The sequence below is a fragment of the Pollicipes pollicipes genome, unplaced genomic scaffold (genome assembly GCF_011947565.3).
Source record: "Pollicipes pollicipes isolate AB1234 unplaced genomic scaffold, Ppol_2.1 Scaffold_4002;HRSCAF=4701_pilon_pilon_pilon, whole genome shotgun sequence".
NCBI classification, from domain to species: Eukaryota; Metazoa; Arthropoda; class Thecostraca; order Pollicipedomorpha; family Pollicipedidae; genus Pollicipes; species Pollicipes pollicipes.
The window spans coordinates 33,997,180-34,022,116 of NW_023596420.1; the positions used below are offsets into that span (position 1 = coordinate 33,997,180).

Consider the following 24,937-nt stretch of genomic DNA (forward strand, 5'->3'; position numbering starts at 1 on the left):
ACTTAGTGGTAACAATGGTCGGCGCGAACCGGTCTCGCTGGCGGCCCCATCTGGCTGACAAGGCCAAAGGCGAGATGGCCTCACGAACTTGAGCGACATAGCTTGCTTGGTTTCAGGGTACGTGAAGCAGTATCTGCCTGACGTGGATCCAATCCACCAGCACACACATTCAGACTACTCCTGGAGGAAAAACGTCCAGCGCACAGTCCGAAATAAATCGTTTATTATATAAAAGCCACATAAATCATGGTCCGGCACATACGCATCATAAGCAGTGTAATAACAACTGGAGCTGAGGGAATAACAGCGAATCGGGTGCGGCAGCGCGCCGCCCTGCCCGCTTTTCTGCCACTCTGCTGCCAGCGGCCGACACCGGCCGCGGGCCTCCGCTGCGGGACTCGGGCGGCGCCCCGCCCCCGGTCGGTGGCCTGATCACCCACCGCCGGGACGACGACGCGATCCGGAAGCCTCGCTCGCCACGCCTGGGTCGTCCGCCTGTTCCCTGTGGGAGGTACCGGGTGAGAACGGCTCTCTGCTGAGCGGGGCTCCGACCGGACCTTCAGGCGTCCGGATCATGTAGGCAGGAATCGGGTGTGGATAGCTGGTTGTAGCTCACGGGCATGGAGGCAGTAACAACGACGGACCCGACCAACGACGCCGACAGACCTCAGTAATGTTCGCTTCATATTAACCAGTGATCTAAATCGTGAATCCCCGCTGTCAGTGTCCACCACCCACGTTCCATCCGTTTGTGGCCTGGTAGTGTGTATGTGGGGGGTGGGGGGAGAGGTCCGAATGAGTCCGTGCTCCCCATCTGAACCACGGAGGGACGAGTGGGCCCAGGCACAACGTCTGCGGCCAAGGCTACCTCCGTCGGCGTCGCCTCATATCGGCGTCACTTCCGGTGAAACGCACGTGCGGGAGCAGTGATACTGCTGGTACAAATGCACAATACCAGCGCTGCCACACCGATCCGTGCGTCCGGTGTCCGGGTGCAGGGTTAGATTTCGAGCATGGACGGTGATAACCTCGCGGACAACCATCCTTGCAGAGAGTGCGCCAGACAGGGTAGAACGGACGATCCGGGAACATCTCAGATAGGCTTGCAAACCATAAAGGTAAGGCGTGGGATGCAAAGGCAAAGTAAACGCCACTGACGCAATGTACACAGTAACTTCAGGACAATCAGAACCATGGTCTCGAATTACTTATGTAATGCTCTGTACGACACGACTAATGTAAAACAATTAGTGGACATAATTGCCGACACATCGCACAAACGAACGCTCTGTCAACACACGTCTCACACCAACGGAAGCCGAGCAATGATGCCTTACCAGCGCACCAAGTCATGCCACAGACGCAAATCGCATTTAGATTCGCCCCCACCATCAAATAAGATTTATACAAACATGAATATCCGGTCCCATGTGCATTTAAGATGTTCAACTTGAAGAGGGCGTGTTAAATTGTCTACTCATGTGTACTATGAGTAAGGAGCTCTTACGCCAAAAATCACCGCTCTTCGAACAAGGGCGATGGTTCACCGCAAACCACCACGCTCGCTCTCATCTTTGTTAAGCAGGTACCTTCTGGTATCTGCAGGAGGTACTTGCTAAGCAAAGATAACAAGCGACATTTCGCATATATCACGATAACACTTGACGTTCCAAGCCAACACTCATGGTGAAGTTGCCAGTGACCAATACCACATGGTGTATTGAAGGTAGGCCGCTTTCAGCATGGGGACTCATAAATGCCAAAAAAAGTGAGTAAAAGCCCTTCCCCGCTCATATCAAGCACACCCACACGCGCTATTGTTCCACAGCAGAGAACACGCATATATCTCGATATAAATAACGCTGGATCCTGTCGATAACCACCACCCCGCTGACCAGTCATGGGGCCGAGTGCTGTCAACCGAGTCGGACTCCGAGTCGGACTCCGAGTCCTGGTAATCTTAGTCCGGGTGCCGGCACTCGCACTAAGTCAGACTCCACCACACACTGTTAGTGGACCGAACCAGAACCCGAATCACAGTCATACAACCCAATGACCGAGCTCTGAAGCCACGTGTGTTTTTCGGTCCCTTACGGGATCGTTAAGGACATATGTGGCACCACACCAATGGTAAGGGATAGCTATCGTTCGGCCTACGGATCGCATAGGTGGTACACAACTCAACCTTAGCCTAGCCTCACCCAGCCGAAAATCGCATAGGTGGTACACAACTCAACCTTAGCCTAGCCCTGCCCAGCTGCAAATCGCATACGTGGTACGCAACCCAACAACAGCCAGTTTTACCCAGCTGTCACGGACGTCTTGCGGTATCAGTTTTTGAAAAGGTCTTGTCTATGCAGTCCAAATGATTGTTTCCAAATAACACGTGTACTGGCAGCATGACCAAAACTAATTCGATATAACCGAACCAAACTTAACGTTGCTTAATACGGCCCTACCCAGCCCAATATGACAATGGCTACCCACAGGTCCCAGTTGCATGTCTCTTGCACACCCCACATTTTGAGTTGAACCCTGAATCATTTCAGCCTAGGTCTGAATCAAAACCTCAGGTTTCCAAAATCTCCAAGAAAAGAACATCCGACAGAAGGCTGCAGTTTATGCAACAAAGGTAGGGGCAGGGGGGAGGCTGAGCAGATAAAAATAGCAAAACCTATCCCTGATATACACCAACAAAACGGGGTTTCCTCATCTGGCCTGCTTTCTTCTCAGTTAGGTGGCTGGAGCCTCCCCCCTCCAACAGAAAAGGAAGCTACACCCCTGCTAATTCTCAGGCGGTACCCTAGCAGCGGCGCCTGTGTCAGCGGCACCCACCTGGCGCGGCCGGGCGGCACTCACACCCGCTTCCGGTCGGTGAGTACGCGCACGATGCACCCGACGCCGCCGACGCCGTACAGCTTCTCGTGCCAGGCCAGCAGGTGGCCGCTGCTGCCCTCGGAGGGCACCTCGAAGCCGCGATACACGTACTTCATGAGCAGGTCGGCCTGCTCCTGGCTGAGCGCGCGCACGGCCGGCTCCATCTCGGCCGTGCGGAAGGCGGTCAGCACGCGCATGACGGCCTGCAGCGCCGCGTCCTTGGCCGGCTGGCTCCGGCTGCCGGCCGGCGCCAGCTGCAGCACGTACTGGAGGGCGTCGCCGGTGCGGCCCGCGGCCAGCATCTGCTGCAGCTGCGCCTCGTCCGGCCCGGCCGCCGCCTCGCCGCCCTCCTCCTCGCGGTACAGGTCCTCGTTGTACTGGTCCACGTCGATCTTGCGGAACGTCGAGTTGGCCGTGTTCTTGGCCATGGTGGCGGTGGAGTGGGCGCCCGGGGCTCAGTCAGGGGTGCCTGCCGGGATGGTGACACAAGATGAGGGCACAGAGTGGTGGAACATGTGCCGGGCCACAGTCAGTGGTGCCAGCCAGGGTGGTGACACAGGGTAGACTCAAGTTGGCAGAGTTGGCAATGAATGTGGTTTTGTCACACACATCTCAATATTGTTTTGTCTGAGGTGTGCAGTGTAGGTGTGTATCAGTATGCACCTGATCACTCTGGGGTTTGAATGAGGCTAAGGTCTGCTGGCTCCCCAAAGCTGCATATCAATGGTAACCTTACAGATACTATAAGTCTGGAACACATAAAGGTACTGGCTTGAAACTTGCTACGTGTGTGTGCATGGATAACACCTCATGGTATGTTATCCTGCATTTATGACTTTTCTTGTTTATGGAAAACACTTACTATCAGCAGGTGGTACCAAGAATGTCCTGTTTTTACTGTCTTTGTTGGGCATACACATCAGCTAACAAAAAAATAAACCAGCTTACTCCAAATGCCAACATTTTGGAGTGACTAACATTCACAGTGAACTGTGCATTAAGCCCACATAGCTTTCATGGTCCGATCTCAGTTTCACATGTTATCCTTCCCTGGTTTACCCATCAAACCTAGTTTTAATATCAATCCTCTAGAAATGCTACCAGAGCTGGACAATCCATGGTTTATGCTCAAGCACACCTGAACTTATTTTCTTATTTTCCCCACACTGTGACAAACATAACTGTTTAAACTCAGTGTGGTTGCACACAATAACATGTCTATATTGTGTCACTGCGATACGTAACCTCTGTTATGGTTATGGTTACTGACATGGTTACTGACAGTTATTTGTTAGTTTTATATACTATATAGATATATAGATATATATTATAGACTGACAGTTGCTTATTACGGTTATGATAATATGACTACTGACAGCAGGACCTGGGCTATGCTTAGTATTTTTCATTAGTTTTGACTGCAGAAACTTTGCTTTCCATGTGAATTAAATTGAATTGAGCTTAAATCAAGTTAGTCAACCACTTACTTGATCAATCAATTAAAACAATCAGCAATTGAAATTGGTGATACTGCAATATTGCAGAACAAAGCCCATCTTATTAAACAGTTTGCCTAACAAGCTTGAAATGGCATACAACATAATAAACTGCATAAGAAATGCTTCATAGTAAGATCATCACCTCCACAATCATTCACAACTATCAGGAGTGGTGTTCATGAGTATCTCCATTCAAAATAGCATTCACATAAGGCAGAATCCTTGCAGCATACAACACCAACAAGAATCCCGAAACAGCACATTAATAGCATCTTAGAGCCAAAATGTAGGCACTATATGACTACACAGCTGAAATGCATGAAAGCTACATGGCTACTACTGCCACAATCAAAATACTATCACCATAATGCTATACTATCAAGTGTTTCATGCACTGACAATACCAACTCGCCAATGTATAGGAGCAGGAAAACACGATGCTGGCCATTAGTTGGTAAAAAACAGGCCAAATATAGATTTTACATGCAAATATAATATGTGTAAGTATGGGCTAAATGCACATTCCAGGCATGGGTCAGCATTTCTGTTTCATAAAAATGGGGTGAAAATGAAGCCCTAATCACTTGCTTTATTCCAGATTCCAGTTGGATGATGTGAAAACAAGATTTTCTGCACCCTCACCTGCACACCTGTTTTTACCAACATGCAGTCCTTATACACATCTAATTAGCTCCAGTCTTGATTCCACAAACGCAACAATGCATTGCAAACAGGCAACAGTCATGACAATGCTGGTAGCAAATACAGTTGACTTGATATTGATGCCTTCCAGCCCACGCCACACCCTAACTTCGCGGTCGCAGTAAATGAGCTGATTCATGTTCCACGTTATTCAACGCAGATACATGTGCATGTACCCATCAAAGCCCTAGCATGTGACACACCATTTACCTGGCACGAACGATGCTTCGGGTGGGTATACTACTTTCCTGACCCAACCTCACGCTGGCCCGCACCCGACGCCCTCCCAGATTCGACGTGATAACAAGAGACGGCGCTAACCCGCCGGCTGGGCAAAAGCGTATTTTACAAGACCCGTAGAACTGAAGGAAAATTACAATATCTAGAGAGAAGTAAAGAGCTATACAATTTTAATAATCCGTGTTTTTCAATAAACACCTCCAAAAGGACCAAACTTTCGCCGGAATGACACTTATGACACACATATTTATGACACTTACGTGACACTGCAACAGTTTGTACTTCCGATGAAACGAAATGTCTTCAAGTAGTTCAGAAGTCTTTAAAAGTTCTCTACAATTATTTCTCACCAGTCCGGCCAATTTCATGTCTACCATGAAACATATCTGTAGACATATATGACGCAGATGATACAAATAGCTTCCGTTCCGGATACGCGTGTTCCGAAGTGTTGCGGGACGGCGCTCTCGCACGTTCTAGTACATTGTGGGGTGCTGCGCCTGGCACGTGCTGGTGGGAGCGGTGGAGGAAGGTGAGGGTGGGTTTGGTTGGAGTATCTGTTCGGGACTTGTTTCCTGTGAAATTGTGGGTCTTTACTGGGAGCCACCGATGAACGTTTCCAGGCAATAAAACTGATTGTTATTTTGTTGGCATGCGGTAAATGTAACTACCCTAATTGAAAGTTATTTCTTCTGCCTCTACGAGGTTTGAGCGGGTACTTCTGCAATGTTTTAGCCACCTGCTTAGCCTGCTGTCAGCAGTATGTGGATATAAAAAAGTGGCATGCATGCAAATCAACTCACTTTGACACTGGCTAATCCCTGATAACATGCCAATCTCGTTCAGTGAAGACACATGCTTTTCTAGCTGCCAAAATGTGGCCTGTTTTAGAGTCCTGGGAGACTTGTGAATTATGTGGATGGTCATGCTGTTACTGACAAATAAATGGTTTGTGTGAGCTCAACCCTTGGATATAGCCAAGTCACAAGCAATGAACTATAACTGTTGCCAGAGGACACATAAAGCTGCAGGGGGGGGGGGGGGGGAGGGGCTGTGCTCCTACCTCCTCCCCCATGAGGATAACTTAGTTGTAACTAAGTCAAGTCCATGAAACCTCACATCCTCTCTGGTTCAATGTGATGATTAAGGGTACTCATTCACCAGCAGGGCTAGGCCAGCCTGTCACACCAGTTTGTCACAGGTCACAGGCCAGTGCAGGCCATGATGGCCACAGGTCACAGGCCATCTTAGATCAACATTACAGCACATCACTGGACAATCCCCAGCCCATCAATGATCAACACCCCCAGCCTTTCACATTTACATGTCAAGGTGCAGGGTTTGTGTCATGGCTGGGATACTAGACCATGTCAGATCTCTGTTCCATGCTGGTCAGGAGCTGGGGGTGGCACATCACCCTCTTGCCATCATGGTTTGATGCATATGAACTGCTTCAGACAAATCATGTATCTCATATTGATGCATTCAAGATACTCCAGTCAACTGGAAAATTCAAATGCTGGACAGTCTGAAAGCTGTGATGACTTTCTCAGCCTTTACTACCACTCTCTTCCATACTTCAGACCTATTATAATAGGCTTTAAGGCAGTGAGTCATTGATGTAAATGTGCTATGTACCATAACCCTTGGCTCTTGCTTCCAGCAGTTACTGGTCCTGGCTGCACCAAACATGGGGTCTGTGTTTGAAGATCTATCTGCTGATCAGGCAGATACTGGCACAAGTGAGATTGAAAGCCTGTGCATGAACTGCCATAAAAATGTGAGTAATATGTGTAAGTTTTTGGTCCACTCTTTGCTACATGCCACTGGCCCACAGAAAACACACATTTTAACAGAGACACTGACAATCTCCTCCACAGACCTCCATTAGCATTCAGACTGGAGATCAGAGCCACCTCTTGACTGACACAAGGTTATGCTCAGAGTGTCTGCGAGTTTGTCACTGCTACTGATTTGTTGAATACTTGGCTTCTACCAAGCACAATATTGCAAACAGTTAAGCCTGGATAAACTGTTCAAGAGCTTGTACCATATGCACATTGCATTGGCACATATGCATGATTTTGTGCCAGCCTGGGCCACCAGGGAGCTGGGGATGTGGAGGATCTTTGAATGATGCCATTGGGCACCATCGCCCAGTTCCTACCCTCTCTTGGTCATGTGAAACTAACAGAGCTGTCGGACGGCTCACCAAAGCCAGCTGGAAGATATCACTGAGACCTATGCGCTGCTTCAACGGAATCTGCCCGGCATCCGGAGCGTCGTGGGGAGTCCGCTGGTCAGGGTCGCCGGTCGGAGGAGGGTGGGTGCCACTGACCGCAGCTGGGGCGTCGCGCCGACACGACGCCATGCGTTTGGTCATCTGTGTTCTTATCACAGCGTCCAAAACGTGTGACCTGCTGATACAGGACTGCTTTCCAGGGCACCACCAGACTTCTGCTGACCAGAATTCCATTCTACAAGGAAGTGATCCTCATGTCCTTTGAGTGTCCCGAATGCGGCTTCAAGAATAACGAGATTCAGTCAGGCCAGGAGATCCAGGAGAAGGGAATCACGCTCACGGTGAGATAGGATGACGGTGCAGTTTGCCACGCCAGGCATATTGAATCAAATACTTCTGTGACCTCTGCAGGCATACTGAATGAGTGAAGTAGGGAAGGCAGCACCTAAATCTGTAACTGAGTGCACTTGAGGTTCTGGGCAAAGTGCCTGCGATGGAACCAGTCCTTCACGCAAAAAGCAAGGTATGGTCTTGTATTCTCTCCTCCCCGACGGGGTTCGTTTGCGTTGTCTGAAAAAGGTGCGAGGCATAGCTGCGCTCACAGCTCTGAGTGAGTAAGTCGCCGCCAGACCGAGTTTCCCCTAATATAGTCAGCCAGCAGCATCACCGTCATGTTGTCCAGGATCCACACTTGTGTGTGAATGCACATGGGACGGCTCAATGTCACGAAGAAAATGAACTGGGATAAACAAACAGAAATTGGTGACATAGGTGGCGCTGCTGGGATGTGATGCTTAACGGCGCTCTGTTGAACATAATAAACGTTAACGAATCCTGCGGGACCATGCATGGTGCGGTGTGTGATCTTCCTGGCGTGGGCCAATGGACACATGTCGAAGCCTGCCAACCAGCTGTCTAAGTGGGGTCTTCGGGACAGGTTGGCACAGTGGCAGAACGTATCACGACCCGTATATCTATATGTCAATACTTTTATGTTATGTTGACGTTTGTGCAGATTTTTAACAGAAGCTGCCAGACTTAACATAGCTTTAACATCAGTAAACTGAATTCACGTATTTTTATGGCGCCTCCCTTGAAGTGTCCGCAGAACGCTGCGGTACCCTCGCTTGTCAGACGAGATTTGTGTTGCGGCCGTGTGCGCCGGCTCGCGGCTGGCGGGCGTGACCTTTGGCTCGACGTCTACCCTCAGCTGCAGCTGACTTCGGCCACCGACATGGACCGCACGCTGGTGAAGTCGGAGCACGCCTGTATCCGCGTGCCCGAGCTGGAGCTGGAGATCCCGGCCAAAAAAGCAGGTCCGCCCGCCCGCCCGCGCGCCCCGCCCACCCGCAGCACGTGACCGTTGGGAGCATGCCGGACTTTTTTGCTGTGGAGTGTTGTGTGCTGCGGCATGCCAGCCGAAGTCATTCTGCTCTGTGCGGTTGGACGCGCGCACGCTAGCGCTGTTCGGCTCCCCCAGGACGGTGGTGAGATCATGCCGGGCTCACGGAATGCCATGCCTTGGCACCGTAATGTGCCTGAAACATGTGATCCAGGCTGCCAGAACCGTGGCGGGGAGGAGGAGATGGGGGTGGGCAAGGACCCCCGAACTTCGGCAGCACCCAGCGTTTACCCCTCCTGTCCGGAGGAAGATGCAGTGTTAGCTGCGGGTCGTTGCATGATTAGAAACGAATTCAAAATCCATTTTGCTCCCCGCCCTTCCTTTTGATGTTCATGCTAACAAAACCTATGCCGTATGGTCTTGGCGCGGTGCTGGGCACCCGCGGCGTCCTCGATTGTAAGCTGGCATGAGAGGTGGGCGCTAAAGGGGGCGCCACTAGTCCCGAACCGACTCCCTCGCTCTGACCGCACCTGATGTACATCTCATCGCTGCGGTGGTGATCACGGTGTCGGTCCGTGCACTGAGCTGACGTGGCCTGACCTGCACGTCCCGGCCGTTGCAGAGTTGACGACCTTGTCGGTTTTCGCTCTGACCTGACCTGACCTGACCTGACCTGTCCGTCCCAGCCGTCGCAGAGATGACCACGGTGTCGGTTCTGGCTCTGACCTGACCTAACTTGACCTGTGCGTCCCGGCCGTTGCAGAGGTGACCACGATGTCGGTCCTCGCTCTGACCTGACCTGTGCGTCCCGGCCGTTGCAGAGGTGACTACGGTGTCAGTTCTGGCTCTGACCTGACCTGACCTGACCTGCGCGTCCCGGCCGTTGCAGAGGTGACCACGATGTCGGTCCTCGCTCTGACCTGACCTGTGCGTACCGGCCATTGCAGAGTTGACGTTTTCGGTTCTCCATCTGACCTGACCTGACCTGACCTGACCTGCTCGTCCCGGCCGTTGCAGAGGTGACAACAGTGTTGGTCCTCGCTCTGACCTGACCTAACTTGAGCTGTGCGTCCCGGCCATTGCAGAGGTGACGACGTCGTCGGTTCTCGCTCTGACCTTACCTGACCTGACCTGCTCGTCCCGGCCGTTGCAGAGGTGTCAGTCGTCGCTCTGACCTAATCTGACCTGACCTGACCTGCGCGTCCCGGCCGTTGCAGAGGTGACGACGGTGGAGGGCGTGCTGAGTCGGACGGCCGAGGACCTGGAGTCGGACCAGCCGGTGCGGCGCGCCCTCGACCCGGACGCCGCCACAAAGATTGACGAGTTCGTCGGCCGGGTGCGGGACGTGCTGGCTCTCCGCACCGCGGCCACCCTGGTGAGCGACGCCCCGCCGGACGCGAGTCGTCGGCACAAGCCCGCCGCCCGCAGGTCCTCCCGTGTGTCGGCGTTCAGGTCTGCCGCCCCCGTCGCGTCGGGGCCCATCGGGGCTCCTGTCGGCAGTGTTCGCTGTTGTCCGCCATTGCAGGGGCTGCCGGCGTGCCGCCATTGTCTGCCAGGGTGTGCTAGGTTTCAACTGTGGGTTCATTTACGTGTTTAGTTGTGAGTGCCACAGTGAGCTCGATACATTGGGTCTGCCTGTGTGTGCCGTTACATTGGGTCTGCCTGCCGCAATATTTACAAACATTCCCACCGTTCGTTGTGATCTGCGTTGGCTGGCAGTGCCAGATGTTGTGCGCCAGTGCCTGCCGTTGTGCGCTAGTATCTGTCGTCGTGCGCCAGTGTCCGCCGTTGTGCTTCTGTGCCTGCCGGCGTGCGCCAGCGTCCGCCATTGTATGTTAGCGTCTGCCGTTGTGCGCTAATATCTGCCGTTGTGCGTCAGTGTCCGCCGGCATGCGCTGATGTCCGCCGGCGTGCGCCAATGCCTACCGCCGCGCGTCAATGTCCGCCGTTGTGTGTTAGTGTTTGCCGTTGTGCGCCGGTTTCTGCCGTTGTGCGTCAGTGTCCGCCGGCATGTGCTAATGTCCACCGGCATGCGCCAGTGTCTACCGTTGTGCACCAGTTTCCTCCGGCGTGCGCCAGTGTCCGCGGTTGTGTGTTAGTGTCTGCCGTTTGTGCACCAGTATCTGCCGTTGTGTGTTAGTGTTTCCCGTTGTGCGCCAGCATCTGCCGTCGTGCGTCTGTGTTCGCTGGCATGCTCTAATGTCCGCCGGCGTGCGCCAGTGTCTGTCGCTGTGCGTCAGTGTCCGCCGTTGTGTGTTAGTGTCTGCCGTTGTGTGCCGGTATCTGCCGTCGTTCGTCAGTGTCCGCTGGCATGTGCTAGCGTCACCGCCGCGGGGGTGCCGTCCGCGCCAGTATTTGCCGTTGTGTGCTAGTGTCTGCCGGTGTGCGTCAGTGTCTGCCGTTGTGCACCAGTGTCCGCCGCTGTGCGCCAGTGCCCGCCGTTGTGCGTTAGTGTCCTCCGGCTTGCGCCAATGTCTGCGCTTGTGCGCCAGTGTCTGCTGCTGTGCACCAGGATGAGCCTACGTCGGCGCGTTCGCAGCTCCGAGCTGCCGGGTTGCCGCTCGTCCCGCTGTGCGAGGCCGCGGCCGGCGCGTGTCGCGCGTGCGTGCTTGTTATTCGCTTGGCCTATGGTCGCGAACGCGACCCGTGTTCGGGTCCGGGCCGGGCGCCGCCGGCCGGCCATGTGGCCCGCGGCGCCGTATTATCTGATTGGAGTGGGGGGGGGGGGGGGGACAGGACGATCAGCGAGGTGTGCTGCTCAGGTGCGCCTGGCTCCGGGCCGGCCGAGACGGCGGGCGTGATGGCCTGCCTTCTGCAGGATGGCCGGGGTTTCTGGCCGATTGGTTTGTGGGGCGACATTGCTGCGACGGCGGCGACTGTGGAGCTGTGGAGTGCAGACTGCTGACACGCCGTGGGGCCACCTCAGCGACGCTCTGCCAATGCTGATAATGGCCAAGCCATTGCCGTGTGCGTGAGTGATTGTGCTAATCGTTTCATCCCCCCCTTTGGTGCCCGCCTGGGGTGCGGAAAGGCCGTTCTTGCTGCTCAGTGTCGTGCGGCTGCCTTAGCCCGGCGCGCTCGCTAGCTGTGGACGCTGACCTGGTGAGCGGCCTATGAAGTCGGCGCCGGTCCTACGGCGTGCCTCCCACCTGATCGGTGAACTTATCTCCTGACCGACGCGTGACCGACCACGGGGCCCGTAATCCCTGCCACGGACGCTGGCATGGGTGCTGCTTAACTATTAATTGGAGGAGCAGCTGCATTCCCAACATCTCAGGAACTTACGTTAGCTCTATGGCTGCACATTGAAAGGATGGGACCAAAAATGTTTTTTTAATTCCCAAATTTTATAAATATGTCCCCGGCGCTGAATCCGCCGTCCCGCCCCTCCTTGACCTTTGACGTTGAGTGGCCGGTGACCCCTGGCGCCGGTGGCTCGCCGCGCCCCATCTCTGCGATGGCTCGTAACCCCAGCGGGATGCCCGCCACCCGTGGGACCTGCAACCTTACGGCCCGACGCGAGATTGGGGGCGCCCGTCACTCACGGCCGCCGGGCGCTGTGTGCCGCAGGTGCTGGACGACCCGTCTGGTAACAGCTACATCGAGAACCGACTGGCGCCGGCAGCGGACCCGCAGCTGCTCTCGGTCACCTACACCCGCAGCCGCCAGCAGGACAAACTGGTCGGCCAGACGTCCACGTACGACCAGTACGAGTTTACGGACGGTTCGCAGCCGCAGGTCAGTGGCGAGCCGACGCGCTCCCCGTGCTCCCCTCCCCTGATTTCTTCGCCCTCGCCCCTCTTCCCTATTCTCTCTGCCTTCTCTTTTCTTTCTCCACCCGATTCTCTCTCCGTTGGTGCGTGTTCTCCACATTCAATGCGCGTAGGGGTGGAGATATCGTTTGTGGCTGGGAGCACATCACTATTTGATAGCGAACAACTATCACCGGACATTTGAGGAAAAGTATTACTGCGAGTCGGGCTGAAACTGCTCGTCGAATGCCGATGGGACTAGTCGGGACTATGGGACTAGCCGGGAATGGAACTACCGGGCGGCCGCGGCGTGTTAGCTCCGGCTGCCCCGCTGCTGGGTCACCGCCCGGCCGCCGGGTCACCTCCATCCGCCGAGCCATCTCCGTCCGCCGGGGCACCTCCGACCGCCCGCCCCCGGGTCACCTCTGATTACCCCGCCGCCGGGTCACCTCTAGTCGCCCCACCATCGGGTCACCTCCGACCGCCCCGCCACCGGGTCACCTCGAGTCGCCCACCGCCGGGTCACCTCCGACCTCCCCGCCCCCGGGTCGCCTCTGGTCGCCCCGCCGCCAGGTCACCTCTAGTCGCCCCGCCATCGGGTCACCTCCGACCACCCCGCCACCGGGTCACCTCTAGTCGCCCACCGCCGGGTCACCTCCGACCACCCCGCCGGGTCACCTCCGAACGCCCCGCCATCGGGTCATCTCCGACCGCCCCGCCGCCGGGTCACCTCTAGTCGCCCCGCCACCGGGTCACCTCTGGTCTCCCGCCACCGGTTCACCTCTGGTCTCCCGCCGCCGGGTCACCTCCGACCGCCCCGCCGCCGGCTGGGGTGCTGGCGACCGGTCGCCGGCGGCGGCAGCTCGCCCGACCCGTAGCCGCGTCGCCGTCGTCGCCGGCGCGGCGCCAGTTTATGGCGCGCCGCGCCGCGCCCCTCCCAGCGCCGTGTTTTCGTATTAGGCGGTGGTCGGCGCGCCGGCCAGCATTCGGACGCGCCTGTTTTGCCGTGTTTGCCGGCCTGGGCGGGCGCGCGCGCGCCGCCGCCGCGGCATTAAGTGATTAATGTAATGCGATGCAATACCGGGAAACGGGCGGCCACCTACTTGGGAAGTTATCCGCTGTTTTACAAAACACCGCCCCGATGGCCCGACGCGCTGGCGCAGAATGCCGATGGCTGAGTGGATCTGCGGCGTTTGGCTGATGGGCCGCCGGACTGCCCCGTGCGAGCGGAGGCCGTCACATTTCTCGCCCAATGGTCCGAGCTGTTTTGTGTTTCGCCACATTGCGAGCGGCATTCGTCGCTGTTGCGGCTGGCGTATTCAGGGGGTAAGGTGTGCGTAGTGTTGCAGTAGCGGATGGCTCCAGCGGGTGCCGGCCTCAATAGCGCAGGCTGTTGGGCGGCAGCCTGGATGTGACTCTGCGCAGGCGCCGGAGCCCGCACCGCGCTGGGCCGGCCGTTGCATTGGAGCTGACCAGATGACGGGCATGTGAGTGTCGCGTCGACCGTGGCATTGGAGCTGCACGCGCACTTCTCTCTCGCGTTTTCTCGCTTCGGCCGCGGCCCAAGCCCACTCGGCCAGCGCGGAAGCGGGGAGGGGGGGGGGGGGGGGCGTGGCCTGACCGCGCCGGCTGCGGGACGGGCGTCCGTCAGCAGCCGGCTCGGCCCGGTCAAGTGTCGCTCGCCGCCCGAACGGCCCCGCTAGCGGCGCCCGTTCGGACCCCGGCCGCCCGACAGCGCGCTTGTTTATGAAGCCGCCGCCGCCCGGACACGCAGCGGCCGCCGTCAGACCGCCGCCAATCGCCGCCCAAGTGGCCGCCGTCGTCGTTTTGACTGGCCGTTTGGGGATGTGGTCGGCCCGCCGGCGCCGGCCGGTGTGTCGTGTTCTCGTGTTGTGAGGACGTTGCGGCCGGCTGCGACCGCTCGTGCCACGAGGCACGAGACACGTGTCGATCGCGGTCTGGCGCCCCCAGGCACTTGACATCTGACCTTTGTCGGGCGCGGCGCTGTTGAAGTGGTTTCACTTGACATTTGCGACACTCGGTAACAGGTGGTCTGACTGTTGGCCGCTTGCGGCCGTTTCTGCAACACCACGTCCTAAGCTGGACGTGGGACGCACTGCGTGCACAGACGACTTCCGCCTGAGCCTGCACCTGAGCCTGCTACCTGAGCCTGTCGCTCGGAGCAGAACTCGCTTCAAGACCGGCGGATGTACAGCCGTGGAAAACGTCAGCGTTATTTTCACCTCGCTGTACCCCCCTTGACTGTTGGGCGGCATAAGCAGCAGGCCCTCACCCTCCCTATGCGTGGCTTGTTTTTGGGCAACGAAGATGTGGGTTTCATCTGACCGGAGGCTCATCAGATGGGCCGGCGGGCGTTGGCCGGGCCGTGCCGCCGCTTCGGCGTTGTCGGCTGAGCTGGGGCTTCGGAGCAGCCGCCACCCCGCTGGGAGTCGGCCGTCCGCCGCGCCGCCGAGCGGCCGCACCAGAGCGGACAGTGAGGCACGGCCGCACGTCGCTCACGCCCCAGCTGGGACGCGGCCGACCTTTGGCCACCGACCGGCGCCACGGCGGCCGTGCTGGACGCCGCGCCGCCGCCCGAACCTTAATTCATGGAACGAGTCGCTCCGCGGGAGCTGCGCGACGTGCACCGGGCGCGACCCCGCTCCGCCGGCGACCAAGGGGCGCCGGTGGGTCGCCGCAGGCGTTCCTGAAGTCAGCTCTGCCTTCAACGCAAACAGCTGTCATTCATGCGCTGCTGGCTGGGCGTGCGCCGGCCAGCCGCTGCTGTTGACGCTGCACAATTGGCCGACGAGTCCTGGTGGACACGCCGCTAGACGTCTCAGCGGCGGCGGCGACTCTCACACGCGCTGCGGCGCAACCCCTCCCCACCGGCCGACGCCTCCCGCTGGTGGTCCTGATTGGGTGCGCCGGAACGGGGCCGGCCTCGGCCGCGCCCGATTGTCCGCGCCCACATCACAGGGCGGCGCCGGCGAAACCCACGGCGGCGGCGGCACGCACCTGAACCAAGACGACAATTAGCGAAACAATGGCTTCGCCGCGCGCCTCATTCAGCTGTTAATGAGCCCGAAATCCGACGGGCGGTGGTGTCCCGTTCAGGCTCCGTTGCCGCCGCGCGTCCGGGTTGCTGATCCTGGGCTCGAGCGACCGAGGCGTGCGGGCGCCGGCGCCGGCACCGGCTGGTGGTGGGCACGGCTCGACGGCCGCTGACTAAGTCCCGAGACAGTCAGGGGGTCGGCGTGGTGGCGTCGTGCCGCCCTGTCCGACACCTGGTGTCTGGCTAATGTGAGAGCATATGATGGCTGGCCAGTCAGTGACAACGCGCGGCGACTCCCGTGCGCCGGGAGATCGGTGGATTTGCCTGGAGGTGATGACGTATTGCTCTTCGTTTCACAGTTTGTTAATCGAGGACTCGCCGCTTACAGTGACAGTGACCACTGCCGGCCGGTCGCGTCACGTTCGCGTCAACCCAACAAAAAGCAGCACCTAGCCCTGGACATGGATTGTCGGCCAGACACCTGCGTTCACATTGGTGCTTCAGTCTCGCTCCGCGTTGTTTACTTTTCTTTTATCGCTGTCACTCAGAAGTTGTCAGTTTTAGAGTAAAATTTTGCGCACGGAGGTTTGTGCTGTCTCAGATTCAGCTGGCTTCGGCGTTCGCCCGCGGCACAGGTGTGTAACTGTGGCGTCACGCTCGTGCCTGCCGTGTACCAACGCTGTGACTGCCACCCCGCAGGAGGACACGAGCCGGATCGACCCCGACAAGGTCACGGCCGACCAGCTGAAGAATGAAGTGCTCGTCTTCCCCACCAACTGTCCGTCGTGTTCTGCGCCCTGTCAGACCAACATGAAGGTGACAGGTCAGTCGGACTCCGTGCTATGTCGCCGCGCCGCCCTGCGATCAGCGGCGGCGGTAGAGGTCGATGTTCCAATCATCAACCTGGGTAGATCGTCAAGGCAGAAACCAAGCGGTCATCCAAGATTTCCTTCGGGGAGTGGGAGGGGTTCTTCAGAGAGGATGTCCTGTGCTGCGAAGGTCTTCCAGCATGCGTGGAAATGCGTGTGATAGTTGTGTGGCGTGCGTGCTCGCAGCGTTTTGGCGCAAGAATACCGCCGCCCGGCGTTGCAATCTCCACGGACCGCGCGGTAGTCACCGACGGCCGCCAACCGCCGGCCGAGCGATATTGACCAAGTATCAAAAGCAGGGCTTCGAATGCGTTATGAAGTCGATTCGTGCGGTGCAGTGGTGCTCTGGGCCGTATATTCCACCCGTGTAAGTTTCAGATTGATACTCCGAACGGATTAGCAGTTACATCCCTGCCGATGCCCAGCTGCCTTAGGAATCACGAGCGACGGTCCTTTCAGGGATGGTGGGTGACCCCGGCTGCTGACGCCCGTCATCAGCTTTAGTCCTTTCCTTAGGAATCACGAGCGACGGTCCTTACAGTGATGGTGGCTGACCTCGGCTGCTGACGCCCGTCATCAGCTTCAGTCCCTTCCTTAGGAACCACGAGCGACGGTCCTTACAGTGATGGTGGCTGACCTCGGCTGCTGACGCCCGTCATCAGCTTTAGTCCCTCCCTTAGGAATCACGAGCGACGGTCCTTACAGTGATGGTGGCTGACCTCGGCTACTGACGCCCGTCATCAGCCGTAGTCCGTTCCTTAGGAATCACGAGCGACGGTCCTTACAGTGATAGTGGCTGACCTCGGCTGCTGACGCCCGTCATCAGCTTTAGTCCCTTCCGTTTTTCATAAAGGTGCGGCCCGCGTCACCGCGCAACCCTAACAGAGCGGTGGCGCCTTTAGCGGCCAATCAGCGCCCGGAGGCGTTCGTGTCAGGTGGGAGTCGAGCCGGGCCGCCGACATGGGACCGGAGCACGCTACCGACTGAGCGACTCCGCCGCCCTGTTCGTTCCGTCTGACTGGTATTGATTCACGCCGGAAAGGTGCTGATTTCCAAAACACGAGGCTGAAATGGTGTATTTGTTCGCCTTAATAGCTTTTTTTATTTGTATTTTACATTATCGGCTACGCTGACATCGCATGGTAGTGTCAAACGGCATGTTAGGGTGCCGTTTGAGCGCGATGGAGTTCGAAGACTTGCTCTCACCCTCAACGCATTGGATCTTGAAGTTTGGGACAGTTGCAGTAAGAGTCGTAGAAATTAAATCGAGTCTAGCTTTGCTTGTGATGTTTCTGGCCAGTGCCGGACACGCAAATGTTTTGCTGTGCGACCCTTAGCGGTGTAGGGCCGCGCTGGGTCGCAGATATAATGACATGATTACCCATGCCACTTTGGCTCTTCAAAATTGGTAAGAGAGGTTAGAGACAAATTGGTAATTGGTAAGAGATTGCTAAAAAACAGAGCACCAGTAACGACCGGATCGGCGTTTTTTGAGGTTAATACGAACGCTTCGCCACATTTACGGGTCAGCATGGACGTAACGGTGGAATCTCAGTGGTTGACGTGACTGTGCGTGACTGCTACTCCGCTCCTATGACCAATGTTAAAGTTTTACGTGGGAAATATGCATCCTAGTCCACCCTGGGCTCGCCGCCCATACGAATTGATCGGCAACGCCGCTGGCAGGCGCCGCAAAGACGGACAAAAACATCCTGCATCGGTGACTGGTAGTGTCACGGCCGCGGAGGCGCCGCGGCTGCGCTGCGAGTGCCGCAGAAGCAGCCATTCAGCCGCCCCCCGCGCGTCACCGCCGCGGGGGCGCCACGGCTGCGCTGCGAGTGCCGCAGAAGCAGCTATTCAGCTCCCCGCGCATCACCGCCGCGCCTCGACACTGCGCACGCTTTAGCCCGCCATAACGTGAGGTGTGCTGTTGCACGCCGCCCGCTCCTTATCCCCCGCAGTCGAACACGAAGGGCGAGGACATCACGGAACTTGGCGGCTTTGTGCGCCTAAATGGTGGTCCCCTCACACCTCATCGCGTTAGTGACATCACTACACCGCTTTGGTTGTCCGTTTCCAGGGCACCGTTCGTAAACTCATGGCTACTCTAACCACTCCCGCAGGCCTGTACTCCTCCCCTTCCCCCTGCCCGGAGCGAACCATGCCTGCTGCGCCGGCCGAGGTCTCGTTCCCCTGCTGTAAACAGGACCGGCTGGCGTGCCAGGGCGGGCCGGGTCACGTGTCATCCGCTCGCCCGACGCGGCGCTCGAAATCACTGCGCCGCCGGACCTGTCGGGTTCAGATGGTCGGGTCCATTTGCAGCAGTCTGTGCGGACAGTTCGCTGCGATTATGGAGTGCGATACGGTGCAGTAAACTGACACAATGAGAACTATCGCACGATGTTGGAAGTTCAGGCTGACGTCTTTGCGAAATGGGATTGCCTGCGCTTTGGCAGCGTAGACCGGGGAAAACCAGCGGAGTAGCCCAACCAGCGCGCAGCGTTTTGAGCCCGCCACTGGCGGACGCCATGGCGGGCGCCCTCCGAACGCCATGGCGGGCGCCCTCCGAACGCCATGGCGGGCGCCCTCCGAACGCCACGGCGGGCGCCCTCCGAACGCCACGGCGGGCGCCCTCCGAACGCCAGGTTTGACGCAGCACGGTAATGGTTCGCGGAGTGGCGCCGTCGATTTGAATACATTTGCCGCGCGCAGCCCGGCCCTCTGACCAAGTTAACATTCGGGCGGGCGCAGGGGCGGTGTCACGCAGAGTCAGTCGCCCCGAGGGGAGTTTGGACTGGTGCCCCAGACGCTCCTTCACTTAAGATGAATGGATTTCGTTATTGGCAGAGTCGATTCCAGGAAGTGTCTGGAATCGAAACATAGAATTGATTCCGCTTTGGACAGTCTGCCTGCGTGGACGGAGATCGAGACCAAGGGGCGCTGTCACCGGAGCGAAGTCTGGATCTGGGTATTCAAAGTTTTGATTTTTGGGTGCCATGAATGTGACTATGTCAAGCCGATCCGGGACTGAAGCACATGTGATGACGCCAGTCACCACATGTTTCCGGTTTCACGGGCTTACGCCGGCTTCACGTGCCATCTATCCATAGTGAAGCTCAATCGCTATACCACGCGTCCAATGCCTACGTTGAGCTGCAAGTTGTCATGGACATTTTTCTGTTTCTGTCGATCAGCTATTCAGCAGAATCCCGTGACCCCGCGAAGGAAGGACTTTCCTCCGGGTACAGGTCGATGCTTCGTAAAGGGCGCATCCCGAATGGAAGACGCTCTGTTTTGGCCGTCAAAACCCTCGCCTTGTCAATGGTTTCATTAGTCTGGAGATAAGGCTAGATCGCATGCGGTTTAAACGTACGACTTACCGTAGGTGGAAAAAGGGTCGAGACAGGATCAGCACGACTTACCGTAGTGGAAATAAGGGTCGAGACAGGATCAGCACGACTGACCGTAGTGGAAAAACGGTCGAGACAGATCAGCACGACTGACCGTAGTGGAAAAAACGTCGAGACAGGATCAGCACGACTGACCGTAGTGGAAAAAAAACGTCGAGACAGGATCAGCACGACTGACCGCAGTGGAAAAAAGCGTCGAGTCGGAGTCAGACTGCCCGTAAGCGATTTTCTCCCTTGACCGTAACGCCACGTCTGGGATGCCCGGTCTCAGGTCGCAGCAAGGCTTCCTTCCACGGACAGCCTGGGCAGTCACTGGCTCTCCGGACCGACCCTGTGTCGGCCGCCAGCCGAGTCATGTCGGATATTGTTGTACGGTGTGTGGAGGAATCGGTATTCGCTGACCGATTTTTGGCGGAGTTTTTTAAATTGAGAGTTTGCTTTCTGTGAAAATTGTGAAGAGAACTGTCTTCAAAACTGCCGTGCCAAACCATTTACCATTGAAAAAACGAGACATTGGACTTAACGTCGACGGTAAATGTCACACACAGTGCCTGCCGGCCCTGATCATGGGAGTAAAGCGCACCTCCCTCTGCGTCCCATCAGCACAGCCGGCCGTGTCTAGCAGCACGCCGGCTTATGAACAAATAGTCAGCTCTCCCACGACTGCGGCCTGCTTGTTTCGCAGCCGGGCAATCTCTTCCGTGGACAGAACGGAAATAATGGTGTTAAGGACGATAATGTGTTGTTTCACACAACGGACGGACCGCAGTGCGGCAAATGTAGCCGGCCTTTTGTGCCACGAGTGTGCCACGAGCGCGGCGCGTGGACGGCCCCAGGCAGGGCGTCGGCGGCCGCACAGTCGGCAGGATGCAGCACTCAGCACGAGTCGTGCTGAGCTCGGCGGCGTCGCCGGAGCGTGCGGTCGCCGTCTGGCTGCTAATTGTCCGCCAGTGACCCTGGCCGGACCCGGCCGGCTGTCGGCGACAGTGGCCGCCGGTCTGCCATTGACAGAAGGCCGCCGTGGACCGGAAGTAAAGCGGTTCCAGAGGACACGGTGGGGAGGGAGCCTGGTCGGACGTGGCTGGGAGGAATTCTGGCTGAGGTATCGAAGCCGCGTGGATCGCACTCGGCTAAAGAATTACGTGGAAGGGAAACGAGCTGAAAATGCGGCGCTCCCGACAGCAATGGAGCAATGGCTGCGGCTACTGAAGGATGACACGGTGCCGGGCCGCGGTCAGAAATGCTACCGCCGAGCTGTATCGACGCACACCACTGCTACCGGGCTCAGCGCCGCAGCCGGCCCGCGGGCTGCTCCCCATCCGGCCAATGAAGTACGCCATCTGCAGGACGGGAACCCATTGTGGTCTGATCTAGAGGCCTGCTGAGTAAGCCCGTCTTCAGCCGGCACCGGGTGACTCGTGGTCCGAGCGTGTGTCGCAGCTTCAGCTGCAGCCTGACAGACGTTGGAGTCTTGCGGTCGGTCCGTTGTGGGAAAAGTCCTCTAATGACGCGTTTAAACTGAAATAAGGTGATTGTACCCGACTTCGAAAAACCTATATGTTGAGACAAACATCTTAAAGCCGCCTGCATTGGTTGGGACATTATATTTATAATAGTTCCTATTATTGCTATGATTTTTGGTATCGTTTTGAGGCCTTATACTGTGAAATGAGTGTCTGCTTTATTGGGTTAGCAGGAGCGGCGGCAAATTTCCGCGTGGTGACCTCACCTTGGTTATGGTAATTTCGCGCACTGTAACGAAACTTTCCAACTTAGAAGGAATACACCGACTCCAAAAGCTGATTTGAATAGCCTGTGACGGCGGCCTGGCTTAGAAGTCTCCTAAGGCCTGCGACCTAGTTTGTGCCAAATAGACAAAGTTTGTATACTACCTCCATATCAAGGCTATATAAACCGTGCTCCACGGAAGTTCGTTGCAGCGCTAACGCTTAACGCTATACTACCCCATCAGCTCGAAGGGTTCACGTGTTGGAGGCATGCTCTTGGCAGGGCCGTACCTGGTGCGATGAAGTCCACGATGGCTGCACTGTGGACCTGGCACCAACAGGATTGTTTCAAGATCTTGCGCTGACCTATTGACCTTTTATGTTAAGCAAACAAACCCCCACGACATGCCTGGTCCTGGTTGTTCTGCAGTGTGCGCCGTGAGTTTACAGGTATGCGAGGCGTTCTGCACTGTAACACTGCACTCTGCCCTCGAAAGTGGCATGTCACCGCGGTCAGGTCAGGTCAGGTCAAGTTGCGGAAGTTCACTTGGCCGCAGAGGACACTTTTTGTGTAATGGGAAAACCAAAATATGCGTGACAATCTCCAAATCACATGCTTTTCAAGCAAATATAGCATTCGCATATTTGTGCACGTTTGGTAAAACAGACAGGCTGCTAAGAAAATGCCTATATCGCGATTACAAAATATGGGGCATATATCTCCAAATCCGTATCTTGGGCCTAGCCTAGAGCCTCATAAATAAATTCAGCAATAGATAACCCTATAAAAGAGTTGATATGAAATATGAGACCGGGTTTTATTTTCGCCTGCTGGTGGTCGATGTGCGCTGGAATGTGTCAGCCGCTAGTCGTTTGTTTCTCCGTCGGTGGGCTGTCTTTCATTGTATAATGGACTGGTGTGGGATGCTCAGACTTTCGCGGTCAGCGTGGCGGATGGCGGCCATTTTTTCCCATGAATCGTCGCCGTGTCGTAAATGGGTTCTGCGCCGGGCCAGGCTGCTGCTGAGCACCATCAGTCGGACGTAATGTGACAGCAGCACCAGCACCAGCACTGCCACCAGCGACGGACGCGCACATTAAAGGGGACATCAGGCAGCGTAAATTCATCAGCTCCCCACCCGGCTTGGGACATGATAGATAATCGCGACCCTCGAGCTGCATCCTGTGCCGCCCCACCGTCGCGCTGGCGGCCTCCGTGCCGCGTGCACTGCACCGATTCACGCCGGCTCGGAACACTGCAGATAATCAGGACCCCCGCGCAGTATCCCGTGCCGCTCCACCGTCGCGCTGGCGGCCTCCGTGCCGCGTGCACTGCACCGATTCACGCCGGCTCGGACAGCACCATCGGCCGTGGACGCGCTGCAATAGAGCGTGCGCTGCGAAACAAGGTGGCGATAGGAGCGGTCTGGCGACGTTCGAGCGCTTAAAACGCGCACACACACACACACACCACACGCACACGCACACGCACACGCACACGCACACGCACACGCACACGCACACGCACACGCACACGCACACGCACACGCACATGCACATACAAACGCACGCACGCACGCACGCACGCACGCACGTGCAGACATCGCAGGCCGTGGGTTAAGGAAGACGTAAAAAGTGTCGCGGGCGCACGACGGTGCCGAAAATGCGGGGTCAAACCGACCTCCCAAGTACAATCTTTCCACTCGTCAGCATGATATCAATATTATGTATTCATAGACAGTAGGCGAGAGCTCTCGGGCCTCCCGTCCGTACATTTGGAGTGCTGCTGCCGCTTTCCGAATGACCACGGCCCTGGGGACATCTCTTGCCGGGAGGTACACCGCTGTGTAGGCTGGGCGGTGTTGGAGCTCGAGCGGGGCTCCCACGCAGCGCGGCCCGTCAGCCCGGGCGGGGCTGAGGATCCAGTGTCCTGGCGCGGCGCCGCGCAGCGAGCGTGCTGGGTCAGGCGGGGCGATGCGGGAGCCCGAGCGGGGCTCCGACGGAGGGCGGCCCGTCAGGCCAGGCCGGGGCTGAGGACCCAATGTCTTGGCGCCGCTCCGCGCAGCCAGCGGGCTAATTCAGGCGGGGATGTCGGATGGCAAACGGGAGGCAGGGACGGGAGGATTGACGCGCCACAAGGGATGCAGCGTGGTGTGCACCTGCTTTCGTGGGCTCTATGATGCTATCGAGTGTCCTCTATTTCGTGTGACTGGTGCGGTATTTTATAAAAAAGCTGTTCAATATCTTAGCTCACATGCAGAAACAACGGCCAAAGGATGTGGTGTAGAATAAGAGGGACTACGCTTGTACTCGGACAAATATTCAGAGGCGGTCATTTACTTTTGAACTTTTCGTGCCCGTGATCGGTTATCGCCAGGTTGTTCATGTTGCCAGCGTTTTTTTGCGACCAAACCTGCCTTCCCAGAGATCGGCTCCCTGCTTAATATCGACCTCGTCGAACACCGTCTAATGCTTGCATTGTGTAGTTGTGCTGTGGTCACGACCCCAAGGCTAATACAATATGAGTCTGCAAATCGAGGGCATCATAGCCTTACACGCCTCGCCCTGTTCGGCAAAGTGCGCGTCTTCTCTACGTTAAATGACAAGCCATCGCAATCGTGACAACAAATGGAGTATTCAAAATAAAATAAAAACTTGTATCGTGAATTCAAAGTATGTCTGGAAAAGCACCATCACTGATCACTGCTGCAGGTCAGACTCAGGGATACCGCCAGTGGTGGGCGTTGCCTCCTGGCGTCAGCGCCGGTCCCGTCGTTTTTATTGTTTTGCCTCCCAGCTCAACGTTCTGGACCTCCTCCCCCAGACCTCAGTTATCGACGGCCGGGGCGTGGATTAGCCCTCTGACGTCAGATTCGGAGGACGCCCCTGCCCAGCTTGGGTATTGAGCTGAATAAACGTTGAAAAATGATTTCTTATTTGGAAACAAAGATTGAATGATCGAGTAAGAGGACTAACCGTACTTCAATGTATAGATTGAGCAACAGCGGTTCAATGCATAAGTTGCATCAGTTTGTACGTTGTGCCGCGCTGCACAATGCTGTGCTCACTTCAGATTGCATACACTTTTAACCTACAAATTTACAAAGCGCCTGGCACTTACAGTCGGGGCTGGTGAGGGCTACCCGCGCAGCTTACATCTTTAGAAATCTTTCACGTGTATTGTGCATTTTACCGGGTGTATTTGCCAAACCCGTCGGGGTT

The 24,937-nt window shown here is 56.7% G+C and overlaps 2 protein-coding genes across 4 annotated transcripts in view; one reads left to right on the forward strand and one right to left on the reverse strand.

The window, feature by feature from the left end:
• Positions 1 to 201: 201 nt before the first annotated feature.
• Positions 202 to 5,518, reverse strand: Arpc5 (Actin-related protein 2/3 complex, subunit 5). Its single transcript, XM_037216023.1, has 3 exons — positions 5,289 to 5,518; positions 2,836 to 3,346; positions 202 to 502 (listed from the first exon to the last, which is right to left on the reverse strand). The coding sequence occupies exon 2, from the start codon at positions 3,303 to 3,305 to the stop codon at positions 2,856 to 2,858; it is 450 nt and encodes a 149-aa protein (XP_037071918.1). The 5' UTR covers positions 3,306 to 3,346; positions 5,289 to 5,518; the 3' UTR covers positions 202 to 502; positions 2,836 to 2,855.
• Positions 5,519 to 5,783: 265 nt separating this feature from the next.
• The window catches only part of Zpr1 (zinc finger protein Zpr1), a 50,160-nt gene continuing 31,006 nt past the window's right edge, over positions 5,784 to 24,937 (forward strand). Inside the window, exons 1-7 of one of the 3 annotated variants that reach the window (XM_037216020.1) lie at positions 5,784 to 5,850; positions 6,982 to 7,098; positions 7,761 to 7,901; positions 8,771 to 8,876; positions 10,120 to 10,277; positions 12,473 to 12,640; positions 16,409 to 16,532. In XM_037216020.1, coding sequence (XP_037071915.1) covers positions 7,009 to 7,098; positions 7,761 to 7,901; positions 8,771 to 8,876; positions 10,120 to 10,277; positions 12,473 to 12,640; positions 16,409 to 16,532 — 787 coding nt within the window. In that variant the 5' untranslated portion in view covers positions 5,784 to 5,850; positions 6,982 to 7,008. Of the gene's footprint in view, positions 5,857 to 6,981; positions 7,099 to 7,760; positions 7,902 to 8,770; positions 8,877 to 10,119; positions 10,278 to 12,472; positions 12,641 to 16,408; positions 16,533 to 24,937 lie in introns of all 3 variants that reach the window. The other 2 variants (XM_037216021.1, XM_037216022.1) reach the window with 2 other exon arrangements.

Bases quoted from the DNA above. Each gene is read 5' to 3' on its own strand.
- Arpc5 (XM_037216023.1), bottom strand. From the start codon at position 3,305: ATGGCCAAGAACACGGCCAACTCGACGTTCCGCAAGATCGACGTGGAC.